Source organism: Aotus nancymaae, unplaced genomic scaffold, assembly GCF_030222135.1.
Source record: "Aotus nancymaae isolate 86718 unplaced genomic scaffold, 86718_ANA_hifiasm-v0.15.2.pri h1tg000098l, whole genome shotgun sequence".
In the NCBI taxonomy this organism is placed as follows: Eukaryota; Metazoa; Chordata; class Mammalia; order Primates; family Aotidae; genus Aotus; species Aotus nancymaae.
In genome coordinates this window covers 2196394-2212586 of record NW_026988513.1, presented here as the reverse complement: position 1 = coordinate 2212586, position 16193 = coordinate 2196394, and the positions used below count along the sequence as shown (strand labels likewise).

General features: G+C 44.9%; 1 protein-coding gene across 7 annotated transcripts in view; it reads left to right on the top strand.

Annotated features, from left to right (window-relative positions):
• Window positions 1-16193, top strand: part of DUSP22 (dual specificity phosphatase 22) — a 58547-nt gene that overhangs the window by 14366 nt on the left and 27988 nt on the right. For 4 of the 7 annotated variants that reach the window (XM_021676169.2, XM_021676168.2, XM_021676167.2 and 1 more), the window contains exon 3: window positions 6215-6297. The exons of 1 other annotated variant lie outside the window; for it this stretch is intronic. In XM_021676169.2, coding sequence (XP_021531844.1) covers window positions 6215-6297 — 83 coding nt within the window. Of the gene's footprint in view, window positions 1-6212; window positions 6298-6681; window positions 6892-16193 lie in introns of those variants that run through there. 2 more of the 7 variants (XM_064370041.1, XM_012464880.3) reach the window with 2 other exon arrangements.

The window sequence follows — 16193 nt, the reverse complement described above, 5'->3', positions numbered from 1 at the left end:
TAATGCCCCTCCCTCCCTTAACAAGCCAGAACATGGCCACTCCTGTTGGTTTTCTGGATGTTGCTGAAATTTCTGAGTTTAGATTCAAATTGATTGTACAAGTAATCTTTATTATTTCTCTGCACTCTGTATAATGTTTATTTTCATACTCCCCCGTCTCCCCCAAGCTCACTAATTGGCCTCAAAGAGAATTGAGCACAGGGAGCTGACAGCTGCTAATTGCTACGAAAACTTGTTAAAAATAGTACTGGACTTGCTAAATTAGTAAGCTTTGTAGTTCTGAAAAAGCAGCAAACCCTTTGTGGTGGGTGGGCCAGGATACATTAATATAGCAAATGTCTTTAAGAGTTATTTTGTGAGTTATTAACTGTTCTCATGGGGAAAGGGAGTATCTTTTGAGAACAGAGTTTAGGATAAGTTCTTTGAAGTAGAATTGCTAGAGGAGAGGTTTGAAATTAAACATTTTAATAAATATTAACCAAATTTAATACTTCTGACAATGGTATGTGAGAGTTTTAGCCTTAATCATGAATGGTTGCCTTCTTTTGGAAGGGAAGCTAGCTTAGTTTTTTTTTTTTTTTTTCTTTTTGAGATGAAGTCTCACTCTGTTGCCCAGGCTGGAGTGCAGTGGTGCAATCTCGGCTCACTGCAACCTCCGCCTCCCGGGTTCAAGCAGTTCTCCTGCCTCAGCCTCCTGAGTAGCTGGGGTTACAGGTGCACCACCACGCCTGGCTAATTTTTGTATTTTTAGTAAAGAAGGGGTTTCACCATGTTGGTCAGGCTGGTCTCGAACTCCTGACCTCATGATCCGCCCACCTCAGCCTCCCAAAGTGCTGGGATCACAGGTGTAAGCTACCGCGCCCGACCGGAAGGACAGCTTTAAGGAAATATTTAAAACTCTTTTCATACTACAAGCTATACGTGTTTTCTAAATATTCAATGACATAGGACTCCTTCCATGTTCCGGGATCTCGTGCTTTGTGGTTTCATCTATGAGAGTGTTGTAAGCAGCCCACCACCTCTCCTTGTTCATGTGGTTGATGCTGTGCTATTTATTAAGTTGTTCTGATACTGGTATGAGGTTGTGTTTTATTCACTCTTTAGCCAAATATTTATTAAGCATTTTTCAGGTACAAGGTTTATCTAAAACAAAGGAATGAGAATACAGTGAATTGGCAAGCGGCTAAAAGGAGAGAAAGTATTTTTTCCCCATCGTGCTGTGAATTCACTTGTTCATTGCACAAGCTTCTTGGGAACACACAATGTGCTGAGAGTTGGATGTGGACCAGCATCCCTGTCCTCAGGTTATCAGGGTCCAGGAGCAGGTGCAGAACAGGAAGGGGCCTGCAGAGTGCTGTGCTCGGGCTAGTGTGTATCCTCAGATGAGCTACACATCTTGGGGTGTAGGCTGGGAAGATGACATCTGCCTCACAGGGCTGTAGTGGGGCTGACTCAGACAATGGGTGATGCCCTCAGTGGGCTCAGTGCTCAGTACCAGGTGCCCTGAGAAATGAGAACCCACACACTCACTGCTGCTGCCATGGGAGCCTGATAGATGCCAGGTCTGCAGTAGGCAGCTGGGTGGCATTAGCTGGCAAGGGTAGAAACCCAATGTGTAATGTGGCCTCTTTCTTTTTTCCTGGGAGGTGAATCCAGCTGTCATCTGTGCTCTGGCATGGCGTCTCATATAGTCATTCATCCTGCTCTTTTAAAATCACAAGTAATACGTCCCTCTTGTAACACAAGAACCAGTACAGAAAAGTAGAAAGAAACATGAACAGTCACTCCCTTCTTCTGTTCCTTCTCCTTCCTCCCCTCCCTACTCTTTCCCTTCCCATTTCCTCTCTTCCCTTCCCGCTTTCCTCCTCCTCCTCTCCCTCCCTTCCTTCCTTCTCCTCTTCCCTCCTTCTTTCCAGTGGGATCCCTTGCATGTCACTCTGCAACTTCCTTTGAAAAAAAGAAAAAACAAAAACTTTGTAATGAATCAACAAACAGTTTTGCAGCACCTGGTGATTTTTCCTCCTGGAGGAGAACCACAAAGAATCCCAGCTCTGGAGCCCGGTCTCTGGGTCTTCAATGCTTGGTGAGAGCTTCTCTGTTGAGGCTCTAGGGTGCAGCAGGCAGCCTTGCCCAAATGCCAGAAGGGAAGCCACAGAGAGCAGACCCTCCTGGGGCCGGAGGGTGGGTCTGTGGCTTCCTTACAGCTTGGCACCCCCAACAGTGGATGTCAGCTGACAGAGGAAGCCCACATTGTTTGAAGATGTCCACAAAATGCTAGAAAAATGGCAACACTCTTAGGTACTATGGGTATGTGGCTGGTGTGCATCGGAGATGATGTTCGCAGAATCGAGCTTGTGTTTTGTGTCTGCCAGTGAGACAGACGTTCCTGGTGGATCCCCAGTTGTTTGGACAAGGCCAGGCTAGTCAGAGGTGGTCTGCTGTCCCCTTACTGGGACAAGATAACCATGCTTAATAGGTCAGCATATGTCCACCCAGATTTTTTTCTTCCACATGAATTCTAACTGGTAACCTTCCTGTTGGTCTTATGAATTGCTAACCTGTTGCATTTGTGATTGCCAGTTGGGGAGGGGCCCACTGGCACCACACCAAAGGTTATTCCCTCTGGGGTGCACATGACCGTCTGGGGTTCTTATTAAAGTACAGGTTCTGATCCAGTAGACCTGGGGTGGAGTCAGCTCCAGGTGAGGCTATGCTGCTGCTTGGAGGATCCTGTGCTACGCACGGAAGGGCTAAGCTCTGCCCCTGTGGGTCTGTGCTCAGGAGGAGCTAGTTTGACATGTACAAGCTTGTGTCTGTGCCCATTGGGGAACTCCACCCTGAGCCTTACAGCTAGATTCCCAGCTCATTACCTCACTGCTCATGGTTGTAGTTTGCCTTCCAGGAAAATCAATAATACGAAGTCTGTAAGAATGAAAGTTCCAGTGTCATCACCCAGTAGGTTTGATTAAGCATTTTAGGCGCTCTCAGGTAAGCGGGCAGAGCTTGTGCCTTATGGGAAAGAATGCATCAGCGAATGTGGTGCTAGTGTGCAGTGAGGAAAAGGAGAAGCGCTGGCCCAGGGGTGCTTCCCTTTGCTTTGGAGTCCAGCCGTCTGTTGGCTGGTGGGTGACATCGAGTGGTCTTCTGTATTCAGAAATACATACTTTTTTTCCCCAGGCCACTTTAAAAAGATTCACTTTGTATTATAAAAGCTTATTTACTGGGTGAAGAAAATGTTCTAAAGTTATATATTCTGATGGTTGTGCAGTCCTGTGAACGTATGAAACCATTGAATTATATACTTGATCAAGGTCCATATTATGGTATGTGAATTATATCTCAATAAAGCTGTTGTAAAAGGAGAAAAGTAGATTGAAACAAATACTGATTGTTAAAATTCAAATGCTAGGTGGAGTGGGCGTCTGGAGGAGCCAGGTGGGAGAGTGAGATGAGCTGGCCCTGTCAGGCTGCCCCACCTCCTCCGGGTTCTGTGAATGCTGAAGCTCTGGCTTTGTCTCTTTTACTCCTTGTCTAAAATGTCCATGCTGGTGGTGATTGGTAAATCCCATTTTGGTATGAGTGTGGGGACAGGTTGCTTGTGGCTTCCTAAATGATTCTAGCTTCTACCTAATTAATTCTAAGCTAGCCTTGCTGGCACCCCAACTTGCGAGAGGTGGGGGAATTGAAGTGAGTCCTCATGTGCTTTGTTGGTGGCTCCCATCCATAGCAGGTGGCTTCGAGGTAACTATTTAGCTCAAGGGGGAGTGAGAGAAGACTGCTTACATTGTAGATGCGTTTCTGAGCCTGATAACTTAAAGGGCTCGTGTTCCTCATATAAAAAGGTTTTTTCTTTCTCACTTTGGGTCAAACAGTGAGCCAGTCAGAAATAAAATTAGGCAAAATACATGAAAGCAGTAGCCTTAAATTTGAAGCTCAAGAATTTGAATCTGGGAAAGCAATATCCTGGAATTTGAAGCCTGTAAGGTTGGAGCAATGAAGAGAGTCTTAAAATAAAACTGGTATTTTAATATTACTTAAAAAAAATTTTTTTTCCTGACATTGCTGAATATTTAGAAAAACATTTCTTGATTTCTGCTTCATCATCAAGGCTTGTTAGAAATGTAGATTCCTCAGCCCCAGGGTAGATAGGAACTAAGCTTGAGCTCTGAAATCCGCCTTTCTAACTAGCCTCTTGGTAGTTCATAGGGTGTTAAACTTTAGAGCCACTCGTGTAGAATACACACACACACACACACACACACACACGCACACACACTATAGAGAAGAAAAAAAAACACTTGTAATTCCATCTCTTAACGGGAGCTGTCTTTATACCCATCCCACCATGCTCCCTGCTGTGTGTTTGTCTCTGTGTTTTTATTTTTGTTTTTTGAGATGGAGTCTCATTCTCTCACCCAGGCTGGAGTGCAGTGACACAGTCTCGGCTCACTGCAACTTCCTGACCAACGTGGTGTCTCTGCGTTTTTGTATGTTGAATTTGTGTTGTATTTTAAGGTTTGGTACTTGCTTTACATTATGTCCTGAGCATTTTCCGATGTCATGAAATAATTCTCCAGAACCATGATAATTAAACATTTGACTTTCTTTTTTGTTTTGTTTGAGATGGAATCTTGCTCTGTTGCCCAGGCTGGAGTGCAGTGGGACAATCTTGGCTCACTGTAACCTCCGCCTCCTGGGTTCAAGTGATTCTCCTGCCTCAGCCTCTCAAGTAGCTGGGATTACAGGTGCGTGCCACCATGCCCAGCTAATTTTTGTGATTTTAGTAGAGACGGGGTTTTGCCATGTTGGCCAGGCTGGTCTCAAACTCCTGACCTCAGGTGATCCTCCAGCCTTGGCCTCCCAGAGTACTGGGATTATAGGCGTGAGCCACTGTGCCCAGCCTAAACATTTGCCTTTCAATCTATTTATCTTGTATCATTTTGAAAAGCTTGGCCAGGATGGGATGGGGCTGTCAGGGAGCAGACCTCCTCATTTCCTGCTGGCCCCATTTTGTAGATTAGCAGAAGGATTCCAATTTAGGGGATTACACCATTTGGTCTTCTTTTTGCAGGTAGGAAAATTGGAAGGGAATATAACTCTGTTATCTGCTTAGTTTCATATGGAGATAATTTAATAGCCAACTGATAGCTGATAGACAATTCTGTTTGGAATTTCCAGAAAGTTTCATTTTTTACTTGTGCTTTAAAGTGAATATAGATGATGTAAACCACAGTCCTGTCTGAATCTGTAACTGTCCCTGCTTTTGACATCTGGGGAAGGAAGTAATGGCCAGGTTTCTTTGTCTTTTAGAATTAGTGGGTCTTTTGTATTTAGCTTTTTAAGAATTCTAATTATTAAGAGGTCATTTAATTTTAAAAATATCTTAAATAGCACTAATGTTATGTGTCTCATGCAAAAAAACTGACCTAAGGTCATTTCTTACAAATGCTGACTACAAAATGGTCTCCTAAATTTACCTCCTTGATAATGTAATCCATGGACTCCATCAAGATTACATTTATTAATCTAAGTGCATTTCAAGTTCAAGATTAACACTTTTGTTGCCTAAGAGGAAAAATTTTGCCTAAGCTGAGGCAAAATTAGAGAGTTTATTTGGGCCACGCTTAAGGGCTGTAGCCTGAAACACACTTTCAAGTTGCCTTGGGGAGTGCTCTGGAGAATAAAATAAATGCTCAAGTTTTTTTTTTTTTTTTTGAAAAAAGACGAATCAGGAGAGTGGTGATTATAAAAAATTGTTCAGCAGGAATTCTCATTGGTTCATAGAAATAACATTGGTTAGTGACTGGCTATATGTTATTGAACTATGATATATGGCGTTTTATGGCTACTTGGCTTCACTCTAGGGACCACATAGCTGGTGGCTTCGAGGTAACTATTTAGCTTAAGGGGGAGTGAGAGGAGATTGCTGTTAAATTATAGAGGCCTTTCTGGGCCTGATAATTTAAAGGGGCTCTTGTTTGTCATATAAAGTGTTTTTCTTTCTCACTCTGGGTCAAAAGATGAGACAGTCAGAAATAAAGTTAGGGAAAACATATGAAAACGGTAGCCCTAAATTTCCTACATGTATGATCAGTTATGAAGTTTCAGGAAAGAAATATGCAAGTCATTTTGTGGGGGTTTTTTTCTGGCTAGACTTTAGGAGTAATTAACTTGCAAAGATATCAAAATGTACATCCCCTTTCTTCTATGACAGATGCCAGAGACGCGGAGCAATTGAGCAAGAACAAGGTGACACATATTCTGTCTGTCCACGATAGTGCCAGGCCCATGTTGGAGGTAAGAGAGCACCGTGGGGCGTGTGTGGGTGTCTTCATTTGTATTCTGTGGGAGTGCATATGACGTTAATGAAGGCAGCCATGTTCTCTCCAATGCCAGCGTACTCCCATGATCTCTGCGGTATTCCCATTGTGCTCAGGCCATATTCCTGTTAACGCGCTGTCCGTAGCGTGGCACAAGGGTGTGTGCTTGTTCTGATCACCCTTCTGCTGGCTTGCCACTTTGGCTTTCTTGGCTAAATGCCTAAGAATAAGCTGATGCTGCAATTCCCTCTGAATCTTAAGGACGTTTAAAACCCATTTTCATTTCTTTTAGAATTATCTCTGGTTTTAGAATCCAAAAAAATTCAGCCTGCTCATTTCCTGACTTTTTCCCACTTAGGCTCCAATAGCCACCATTGGCCTTCAGGAGTAAGAGAAAACGGAAGATCCGTCATCCCTGGAGGTTTCCCAGGGCCGCTCTAGTAGGAGACTTTCGGTGTAGAAGCTGTTGTGTTGTAGGTTTTCAGGGTAAACAGGGTGTGTCTGCTTGTGCACTAATTCCAAAAACATCTTTGAATTTACCCTAATGGACGGTTTGAGCTGTTGGCTAGAGGTAAAGTCTATTTACGTTTATTGGCCTTGACAGAGCCCAAGTTACCTCCCTTTAGAAAATAATGCTGTGTGGTTGTGATGTGTATGTGTTTTTCTATTTTAGGGTGGGGTGTTGGAAAGGGAGGGGTAGCTTGTTCTGAAAGAAATAATCCTGGTTCAAGCTGTTTTCATTTAGATTTATATTAGGCAAGAGTAGGTAATGTTTTTATTTTAAATATATCTATTTTCTTTAGCCATTAGGGCTGCCAGATTTTAGTTAGTATAAAGCAAGCTAAAACTGATGAGAATGTAGAGTAATAAATGATTCTACTAAACACGGTAGTACCAGAAAATCATAGGTGGTGAACAAACCTCAGTTAATTTCTCCAGATCGCCAAGCTCTTACTTCCTTGTATTGTTTAGCTCATAATATTTTTGCTAAGGTACTGTAATTTGTGTTCCAGCATGATTTTGTTGGAAATAACAACAACAAAACATTTTTTTGGAGCCCAACAGTTCCTTTGAAAATAGCCACTCCATTTTTTAATCTATCAACAATAGTTTTCATTTAAAATACAGCCAAGCTATGGCCAAGTGGTAAGTTAAACTGCAAACTGGTCATGATTGACTTCCTCTTAGATCACAAGATGAGGCTTGAGGTTTCCTTTATTTTAATACATTGCATAGATGCCCTCTCCACCCTCAGCCCCCAGGCCTGCCTCCCAGCTTTATATTCCATTTAATGGAACACATTATTGTGTGTGCACATGACCCTTAAATCTGCTCACCTTGCAACCCTCTGTGTAGATAGGAGATCTGCTGGTGTTAGAAATCAAAGAGCTGCAGCCCTTATCACTCAGGAAACCACAGGCTGGCGAGCAAAGCAGGTGGGGCTGTAACCCAAGTATAAAGAGCCCACTGATTGTGTAAAACCTCGGAGCTGTGAGCAAACTGTGTTGCCAGCAGAACACACTACACATGTTTTTTTATTCCATGTTTATCTGTCTGTAAGGACAAATTCTACCATTAAAAAGGCGGAAGGCGGGGAGAGAGAGAGAGAGAGAGGTGCTGCCCTTTTTTTTCACAGGGACGGCTTTTACTTGGAGACATCCTGTTGTCTCTGGGTGCTATTATTATCTTAGCTTCATATTAAGTACTTCCATGTGACTTTATATTTATTAAGTGTTATACCACTATTTTGTAGCATAATGTAGTTTAGTATTGCCCCGTTAGCATTTTGTTACTCTTTAACTTCACAAGTAATTCATGATATATTCTTATCTTAAAAATTAAAGCAATAGCCTCTGATTGCACAAGTGGGGAAAAGTGAGGCACCAAAAGTTAATTGAATTGGTGTGCCCACATTAAGTTATGGTCTTAGAAGTATCAAATCTTTCATTTAGCTGTCTGCCTGGGGCATAAAGGCAGTTTTTTGTCTTGAGTTTCAAATCCAGATCCAGAAGCTGTTTCCTCACGCAGCCTGAGATGAGTCAGGGACATGATGTATTTAGAGGCAGTGGGGAATTAATGGATGGGTTTGATGCTTCAGCAGCTCCATGTTCTGCCGGCCCTGATCCTGGGAGAGAAACCAGGCGGGGATGAAGGTGAGTGGGGAGACTGTTCAGGGTCAACCAAATGCAGTGAGCTGATCCCCCGGCTGGTGAGAACTCCTAAAGTGAGGGTGAAGGCATAAATAGTAGGAGAGGAGAGAGCTGGGCCTCCTTTATTTTCTGAGACCTTCAAAACCATATGTATTTATTGAATGGCCACTAGCTTCACTGGGCAGCCCCAGTCTAGGGCTTGGTAGGAAGTGGGAAGGTAGCTGCTATCTAAAATGGAAGGGTTTTAGTCCTACGACATCTGTGCAGGTGTTCTGAGAGCCCTACTGCTGTGTAGCTATGCACTGGGCACTACACTGTGGATACTTCTTTGGGTCATTTCCAACAAACCTCTCAATGAGTTTAAAGCTCTGGCATACTTAGTATCAATTACAAAGTGCTTTTAGAAACTCTAGGTCTGCCTTTCTTGTAATGGATGTGGTCATGCAAGTTAGAAAATGTAGCGCACTTTATTCCTCTCTGGAAGGTTCACGGTTGTGTTGTCGGAATAAAGTCTTGAAAGCCCTGTTGTGCAACATGTATCAGCCTTTGTGAGCCGGGAACCATTTTATGTGCTTGCTTATGTGATGTGCCTCCTACTGAGACCTCCCTGAAACATGTCCTGTGAAATTCAGGGGATCCAGATGGGATCCAGATAAGGAGGCCCCCATGGGAGCCTCCCGGGTGAGCACTCATCCAGAGGGTTGCTAGCACAGCAGCTGGGCTGTCCCACTTGGGAGAGAGGGGACAGTACCACCCTAGGCTCGTTGCTGGCTGGGGCTGCCTTCATACAGACTGCCACCTTTCAATCTTGTTTTACTTGTTTTGCTGTGAGAACCTGCCATTGGCAGAATGGAAGGTTGTACAGTTTTTGAGCCTGTTCTGTCCTCTCTGGGGGTAATGATCTGTAACCTGTCACAACTCCTGACCAATGACCATGCTACGAAATGCACCTACTATGAAAGATCTGACGAAGACAACTTTAGTCCTTATGCACTTACTGATTTTGCTTAGGAAGGAGCTAAGGAACTTGTGACTTGGTTGCTTTGGGTTGAATTAGATCTGACTCTATTATTTGGGTAGTGTTCACAGCATCCTGTACTCTTCCTAGCAGCCTGGCTGGAAGAAGAAAATAGAAGGTACTGTTCTCAGCCTTCAGAGGCTATGCCTTGTCTCTGGCCAGTGAGTGGCTGGGTGGTCTCTGATGAGTCTTGGGTGGATGAGACAAGATGTGTTTACCCACTGGACCTTACCCAGTGGGTAAGCCAAGGGAAAGAGGCCAATGTCTCCAATTACTACCTTGAGGTGGTCAGCCAAGGGAAAGAGGCCAATGTCTCCAATTACTACCTCTTTAGAAGAGTAGCTAAGGAGTAGACCTTCCAGAATGAAGATCTTAGAAATGGGGAACCTGGGGACCTTCAAGCTCTCTAGTCAGGCCTAAATTCACATCTGAGGTTCTGAAGAGCTCTGACCCATTTCTCTACCCCACTACTCGTTCTCTGAGAGAAATCCCAGCTAAACAGGGTCTAGAGATCAGCAAACCTGACTCCATCGAGTGGACAGAAACCTGGACATTGGGGAGACATGAAAGGGCTTGCCTGGGATCCCACGGCTGTCTGAGTAGCTTGATGGGAAGCTGGGACTCCTCTCCCAGATGGGGGATTTTCCCAGCAGGCCCCACTGCCTCAGTCCTCTCCTAGCACAGCTGATGTTCCTGATAGTCTTAGTGGTATTAGTAGAGCTTACCAGATCACCTTTGGAAAAGCTTGTGCTATTTGTGCTTGTACTAGCAATGTATGGAAGTGCCTTTCGCCCCATGCCGTCACCAGCACAGAGCGTTGTTCTTCTTTACTTTTAATAAGCAAGATTTTTGCTGTTATTTGCTGCAGATACCCTCTTCACACATCCCGTCCCTTTCCAGATGGTTCTTCACTTTGAAGACAAAGGGTTACTGATTTATTCATTTTTTGAGCTCCTACTATGTTCCAAGCCTTGGGACAGGTACTGCGGGTAACAGAAATGAGTTCGTTCCAAGATCTTCCCTGGCAGAGCCTTTAGTGTATGAACAAGATATGCATTGTAGCCGCGTTGTAAATATTAATGACGGTGAGAGAAGAGCTGTGGCTCAGAGCAGGTGGCAAATCTCATAGGAACAGAGCCTGTGGAAGCCCAGAGAATGAGATCGCTTTTCTGCCATTGAATCTGGAGGCATTTGACTGAGCCTTTGACGATGCCTAGCAATTCAGAAAATGTGGTTCGTGCCATTCCTGCTGGTAGAAAATGCCAGGACATGACTTCCTCTGAGAACTCTGAGTCCAGCAAGGTGGATGGTGTTATTTTGGGGCCTCTATGGCATAACCAGGCTGGGTGACTTCTCACATCATCTGTCAGCAAGTGGTAGGGCCAGGGCTGGAACCGAGGCCTTCTCACTACAGAGGCAAGGGTCTTCCTGCCAGCCATAGCCCTTCAAGACTACGCTTTTGGTGTCAAAACTTTGGAGCACATGATACTAGTACAGTGGTGGCAAATCATTGCCACATATATTAGTTTCAGTAGAAAGTACGCCCAGACCTGTTTTAGAGGAAAAAACAAAACCCTCCTTCGCCTGTTTCCATGCTTAGGACTTTGTCAGGGAGTTGCTTGCGTTTGCTCAAAAGTGTTTCCTTATTTGTGGGGATGGGTTGGAGCAGTGTCTTCAGCATCTACTGATGGCTCCAGGTTTGAGGGCTGGTGAAAACTCCTTTTGCAAAGACAGTGATTTTTCAAATCAGAAACCCGATATTATTTGTAGTTGCTGAGAAAATAATATTGAGCAATGAAAGGTTTCTCCCTTCCCCTGAAAAAAGAAACAGAACTCTTTCTAATGTAAAAATTTCGGTGTTTCATTTTTCATTCTGTGTATTTAACCAGAGCACCTGCAGGAAACAAAACTATTTCTCACTATTAACCAAAAAAAATGTTTTAAGAAGTATTCTCATGCCTTCACTAGGTTATAAAATGAAGAATCTTACCCTTTTTAAAATGACACATATTGTAAGATTATATTATAGGATCAAGTAGAGAAAAATGATTTATACTTGATTTTATGAGCTAGAGTTCAAGCTTGAGTATTTTCTGTTTTCAGTGTGAACCATTTATGGTATTTTTAAAAGAATGGGATATTTTCATATGTAGACATTTATTCTTGGTGATTATATTTCTTTTAACACTAAAGACATTTTTTTGAAGTGTTGGTGCCAAGACTTTAACTGTGTTAGTTCTGTTTGTAGTTGGCCTCTTCCTCTGGTTGTTATCTATATGGCTGTACTGCTGTCTTTATTTATCTGCTTATTGATGAGGAAACTCAGCAAGGTGAGACACCCAGTCTGCTTGGATGGCCCCATCCATTTTCCCTGGGTCTGTGCCCAGTGGCCACATGGCCCTGAGGCTGAGGGCTCCTGGAGGGATCCTGGTTTCCTGACACATGTTCCTCTGCTGATCCACCCCATTTCTCTTGAACAAAGGTTTTATTGGCTTCCCAAATGTAAAGCAAGCCAGAAGCAAGAGGATAAAGAGTGGTTAAAGTTGAAGAAGGCATGTGTGTATCCTCTATCCCTCTCTTCCCACCCTCTGTTGCCCACACAAATTCTCCCCTCCCTCTGAACTCAGCCCCAGCTCTCCTAACTCTCAGAGGGACACCATCAGGGCCCTCCAAGCTCAGGACTTCTGCCCCTTTTCTGTAATATCTTCAGTTCATACTCTCGGTTGGGCTATGAGTTATGTCGGCGCTGTCACTGTCTCTATAGGATAATAAGTGTCCATTTAACCTGTGCTTGATGACGTTAAGTATTCATGGCCCACGTCGGGCTCCCGAGCTGGCCTGCAAGCCCACACAGGCAGCTACCATGCTGGGGTTTCTCTGGTCCTCGCAGCACTCAGCTTGGATCCAGCTCATAGGCACCCCCTGCAGATGTGAAAGGCGAGATATGCACCTCTTTAGCCCCATTCCAAAGTGAGAAATCATGTCTTTGGTCACTTGTGGCTCATTAGGGGTGTGAAAGTAGAGTCAGGTCAAGAATGATTTATCATGAACAATTTGTGAAGCCAGAGGATCTGATTAGTGCAGTGCAGCCTCACTTATGTTGGCTGTCTGTGTAGTTACTCACTTGTTTGGTAAGCAGGGGCGCCTGTGGATGTCCTGTTCTACAGAGCTGCTGTGGCCTCTGGTTCAGAGTGATCCTTTCCTAAGTTATTACAACCAGTAATCCCCTGTGCAGCTCCTGCGGCTTTCTGATTGATCTCTAGAGAGCTACCTTTGGTTGGCATTAAAAGCTTGGCTCTACAGGAGGACCATGCATCCAAGACACAGTGACAGTCAATTAAAGGAGGATTTGCCATGGCCAAGCCCCATGCCAGGTTGGGGACGGAGCGGGTGGAAATGCTGTCACAGCCTTCATGGAGATTATTATCATTAGGAAGAGCTGAGAGGACATTCAGGGCACAGGGACTTGTGTTCTGGTTGTAAAGGGAGGTCCTCCTCCAGCAGTCACTGAGGCTGACATGTGGGCCGTCATCTCCAGCTCTAGGTTTTCACCAGGTGACCACAGCAGGCCTCAGATCTCAGGACCCCAGGGCCTCTCCTGTTCAGAACCTGCAAGTTTCAGCAGCTATAGGTTGCACTTCTCCAGGCACAAGGAGGACAAAGCCTCAAAGCCATGCAGCTCATACACACAGATGAGTACAGATGTTCAAGCGTGCAGCCATTCATGGCAGCCCTGTTTGTAATGACAAAAAATTGGAGCCAACCCACATATTCAGCAGAAGGGTAGTGGTCAGTGATGGTTCATCCATATTAAGGAATACTCAGGGCCGGGCGTGGTGGCTGACATCTGTAATTCCAGCACTTTGGGAGGCTGACGCGGGTGGATCACCTGAGGTCGGGAGTTTGAGACCAGCCTGACCAACATGGAGAAACCCTGTCTCTACTAAAAATACAAAATTGGCCAGGCGTGGTGGTACGTGCCTGTAATCCCAGCCGCTCGGGAGCCTGAGGCAGGAGAATCGCTTGAACCCAAGAGGCGGAGGTTGTGGTGAGCTGAGATCGCGCCATTGCTCTCTAGCCTGGGCAACAAGAGTGAAACTCCGTCTCATAAATAAATAAATAGGAATACTTGGCAGCAATTCAACAAGGAGAAGAAGATGTCTGTGTGTTCACAGGGTTAAGTCCATTGTTAAGAAAAAGAAACCAGTTATAGGATGATACCCATAATATAATCACATTTATGTAAAATTTAAAGTCAGCGGTGTATTTCTGTATTACATTTATATGCACGATAATGCACAGGTCAGGGTTTGAAAGGATCATGCCAGACTCCTCAAAATAGTTATTTCCTAGAGAAGCAGAATGCAAGGAGAGGGAGCAAGGATGATTTCCACGTTTTCCTCTATTTAAAAAAAAAATTCTTGAATTTATTTGTCACAATAAGATCATGTCCAAGTATCTATTCGAGTGAAAAGAGGGAGAGAAAGAAGGGAAGGGGGTCTTTGGGCCATGCTCTGGGTGTCCGGTAGTGACAGGCAGATTTCATTTGAATATTCAGACCTGGCTGGAAGGCGATCTGTGTTTGGCTGTACTGTGTTCATAGATTCATGTGTGATATGTGATGTCAGGCATGCTACATCCTGTCATCCACGGCCAATGGGTACAAAGCAAGTATGTCATCCACTTTATTTCAATCATCTTAATCTCCAGAGGAAGAAGATGGCCCAAGACACGTCCTTAATGGTCTAGACTTTATTTCCTATGTACTCTACTTCTACCTGATTGATTGGACATGGAATGAATCTGCGCTTTTTAGGACTCACAGATCCCCTGGGGATGCAGCTTGAAGAACTGGGCAGGATTTCCTATTTGCATTGGCCATTGTTTCTAGCATAGGTGAATTCAGTTATCTTACCGAAAAACACTGTGGCTGTGAAGTTGCTAGAAAGGTCCAGGTCTTTTGAAAACCAGTTGCTGGTTGACCTGGAATGGTTTTCAGATTGACAGTTATTTCCAGCACACCTCAGTTGTTTTCACCTCTCTAGGAAAACCTCTTTGAAGCTGCCCAGAATCAGTGGTACTTGCTGTACTAAAAGCTTGCAGCAGCTTTCATGTGTTGAGACAAATTTGTTTGAAGCCAACCCCAGATTTAAATAGATATGACTCAAATAGAAATGATTATCGCAGGGATCGAAAACTGTCTAGTAATCGCTCTTTCTCGAAGCAGGCTGTATCTAAGTTCCCTGTGTGGCAGTCAGGTGTGTGAAGGCGGCCCCTCCGCCTACTGGTCCTGCTGCCACAGACTCACTTGCAAATGGAGCCCTAGAGCTAGAACTTCTGCATAGCCAGACTCAGAGGGCTTGAGATCTTCCAGTACTTAACGAGTCTAGGGCAGAAACGGTTTTTTAAATTTCTAAATGGAAGAGCTCTTTTGGCCTGGCTTCCTAGAGGTACCCTGTCCTTCAGCTGGGGACCTTCTCTCTAGGGCTTATACTCACTGACCAGCCTCTCCTTACAACTGAAACGTTTTGCAGAACACTCTTCCTAGATTTCCCCTTTGTGTGAAGTCCTGGTGGCTGAACGTTTCCTCCTGACTGCTCTTTTTGAGCAAGTACTTGGCACAGGTGTATGGAGTACTGCATTCTTGGAGTAGGTTTCTTGGTTTGCATTTTACCCTGTCCTCGGTGAGGAATGTGTGAGGGGCAAGATCTGCCCCAATCTCCAAACCAAGGTCTTGGGAGAAGCATGTAGCATGTGGGCTCCTCCGTGTTCTGACAGAGTGTAGTGTGCACAGACGCCACTGCAACCAGGTTGACTATGGGTCCCAAAGCGCCTGTCCTACACGGCATGGGCTCTGTCAGTCCATGCGGGGGCTGCATGGCCATGGGCTGGGAGATTTGGGGAAGACTTTGTAAAGAGGGGGTGTTGAGGCAGCCTCGTAGGACTAGTGCCGTTTGACTCAGTGGGGAGGGAGGATGAGGGGTACGTCTTCTATCGGAGTAGTGCTTCAGGGCAGGTCAGGGATGGGGAGGTGAGCCCCACCTGATGATAGAGTGGAGAGGGTGGTCAGTACAGCAGGGTGAGGGTGGTGCTGTCTTCGGTTCTCCTTTTGGCTATGTCGGAAGTCATCATCCCTCCAGACTCAGCAAACACTTACTGAACACCTCCTTGTAGCAGGAACTGGGGATAAAATACAAAGAGAAGTGAGATGTGCTCCAGCATTAAGGAGAGACAGGCGTGTAAATCCTTAAAAATGCATACCAGAGGCGAGGGCCCTGGGCACTCAGGGGAAGCGGCTAACACTGGCAGACAGCAAGGCTTCACCAAGGCGAAAGTTTGGTGTGGTCCTAATGATAATAGAGATTTGCTAGGCAGTGACGGAGATGATAGTTGAGTTGGAGGTGGGATTGTGGGGAGAGAAAGCAGTACGTGCAGAGGCACAGGGTGCACTAAGGCATGGGCATGCAAGGGGAAGGTGTGTCCTGGCACTCTAGAGAGCTCACCAGGGTGGCCAGACTGGAAAAGCAGGCTCCGAGCAGATTAGCAAAGACATTGTTTGTTAAGCTGAGGAGTCTGAGCTTCATCCTGCAGTAAACAGAGATCCAGCAAAGATACATAACAAAGCCAGGTGACACATTCAGATTTCTTTTAGAGGATGTTGCCTCAAGGATGGAATGGAGTGAGGGAGGTGGGTACCCCAGAGAC